Raw genomic sequence first — 1,875 nt, 5'->3', positions numbered from 1 at the left:
ATTATTATTATTATTATTATTATTATTATTATTATTATGCAAAAAAAAGTTACCAGGTTTAAATGAGACGTAGTAGGATGTCAGAAATGATGCTCAGTGAGGTTTGTAATGCAGATTAGGGGGAAAGCCAACTTTGAAGCTTTTCTTCATGCATGTCAGAACCACTCTGTGGTCTGTCGGCTTACAAACTTTTACRATTAAGTCTTGTCCGTCAGCGAAGAAACAGAACATATGTTGTTCTGTTTACATCTCCACGATCAGCTGAACATTGAACTATCCACTTTTAAATAAAGATGCATTTCTGCACCTTCTGATTTCACAGACAAGCAATGCGTAGTTTAAAACATACTGTACCTGCAGGCTCCTCTCTTGCAGGCCGGGAGGTTGATGCGGTATGCTAACTCTATGTGCTCCTGCCTGATTTCCTCTGGTTTTACCGTGTCCACCCAACTCCAAGCTGCTTTTTCCAGTTGTACACGGGGTGCCATCCTGCGACGTAAAGCGTACCAGTCAGATACTTGGGAAGCGATAAATGTACAGGCTGCAAGCTGTTTCCAGGCGATGCTAGCATAGCCACTTCCAGAAGCTAATGAGAAGTCCAAGTGCAGCTCCTCTCAAACAGCAGCTAGCCCTCTGTTGTTAGCACTGATCATGGTGCAACTTAGCTAACTAATGTAGCCTTTCACTGTTTTTTTAATCGAGCTCTAAAAGTGCAAAAAACAATTCGCGATAAAGTAAGCGCGTCAATACAAAAGTATGTTCAAAATGATTATTCAACTTATAAAAGCATTAAATTGGTGTTGGTTGCTAGCTAAAATGTAGCTAGCTCGACCGGTTTAGCTAGGCTTTTAAGTTACTTTGTTTATCGCAGTCTGCCGCAACCGAAACACATTTATTGTGTGCTAAGAACAAATCTCATCATGCTGCTGATTTACCAAAACAATAATGGATTTACATATTTTATTTGCAGTTTATTTTAGATTTAGCGCCCTTACGTCAGTTAATAAATAAATAAACTCTCCGATCAAAATCAACGCGACGTCAACAAGTGACGGAAGGACGGCACGTTCAGACTGGAGTGGAWGTATGGAAGGCGGAAACTGACACAATTAAAAATAAAAGCAGAAATGTAATAAAATAAATAAATACACTCTAAATGAATGGATTCATCTTAAAACGGACAGCTTTCACTCATGTTATATAATTTAGTTGACCTTTGTATTTATTTTTCCAGCTTAGTTCCAGCAAATTATATATTTCACATAATTTAAATGTTACTGTTTAAATTTTTTCCCCTGTACTTGAGGATGCATTTGTGCCTTTAATATGATATTTGTTTGCTTTTATTCCCCACAAGTCTTTTTATTTCCATGTGTTTTTACATTTCTCTGTCTCCTGTTTTTACTTTTTGCATTTTTGCCTCATCATGCAAATAAGATGGGCGTTCCTTGTTGGGTCAGCTCCTCTCCTATTGGAAAATCCATGTGCAGATCTACTGTACATATTGTGCTGCCTCAGTTTAACATAAAGTTTAAAGTTTAGTTTAAAACAAAGGCAAGGAGGAAAAACTTTTACCTGTGACTTTGTTTTAAACTAAACTTTAAACTAAACTAGCAACACAAACATACACAATCGATCTACACATGAATCCTGCTCCTTCCTGTCTACAGGAGAGGAGCTGACCCAAGCAGAGCAGCAGAACATTTGCATAATGAGGCAGCAACACACAAGATAAAGTAAAAACAGGAGACAGAGAAATGTAAAAACACGTCGAAATAAAAAGACTTGTAAGAAAAAGCAACAAAAAATAAAAACATTTAAGAGACAAAAATGCTTCTACAAGTAAATGGAAAAACAATATATATATATATATAT

The 1,875-nt window shown here is 36.7% G+C and overlaps 1 protein-coding gene across 2 annotated transcripts in view; it reads right to left on the bottom strand.

Annotated features, from left to right (window-relative positions):
* usp48 (ubiquitin specific peptidase 48) overlaps positions 1–1,070 on the bottom strand; it is a gene marked incomplete in the record, with an annotated part of 52,720 nt that extends 51,650 nt beyond the window's left edge. The window contains 2 exon segments of one of the 2 annotated variants that reach the window (XM_014030394.1): positions 355–489; positions 996–1,070. In XM_014030394.1, coding sequence (XP_013885848.1) covers positions 355–488 — 134 coding nt within the window. 2 annotated transcript variants of the gene reach the window in all.
* Between the last annotated feature and the right edge of the window lie 805 nt (positions 1,071–1,875).

This window comes from Austrofundulus limnaeus, unplaced genomic scaffold (assembly GCF_001266775.1).
Source record: "Austrofundulus limnaeus strain Quisiro unplaced genomic scaffold, Austrofundulus_limnaeus-1.0 Scaffold1050, whole genome shotgun sequence".
Lineage (NCBI taxonomy): Eukaryota > Metazoa > Chordata > Actinopteri > Cyprinodontiformes > Rivulidae > Austrofundulus > Austrofundulus limnaeus.
The sequence above is the reverse complement of the archived record's forward strand: the minus strand, read 5'-3'. Positions and strand labels throughout refer to the sequence as shown.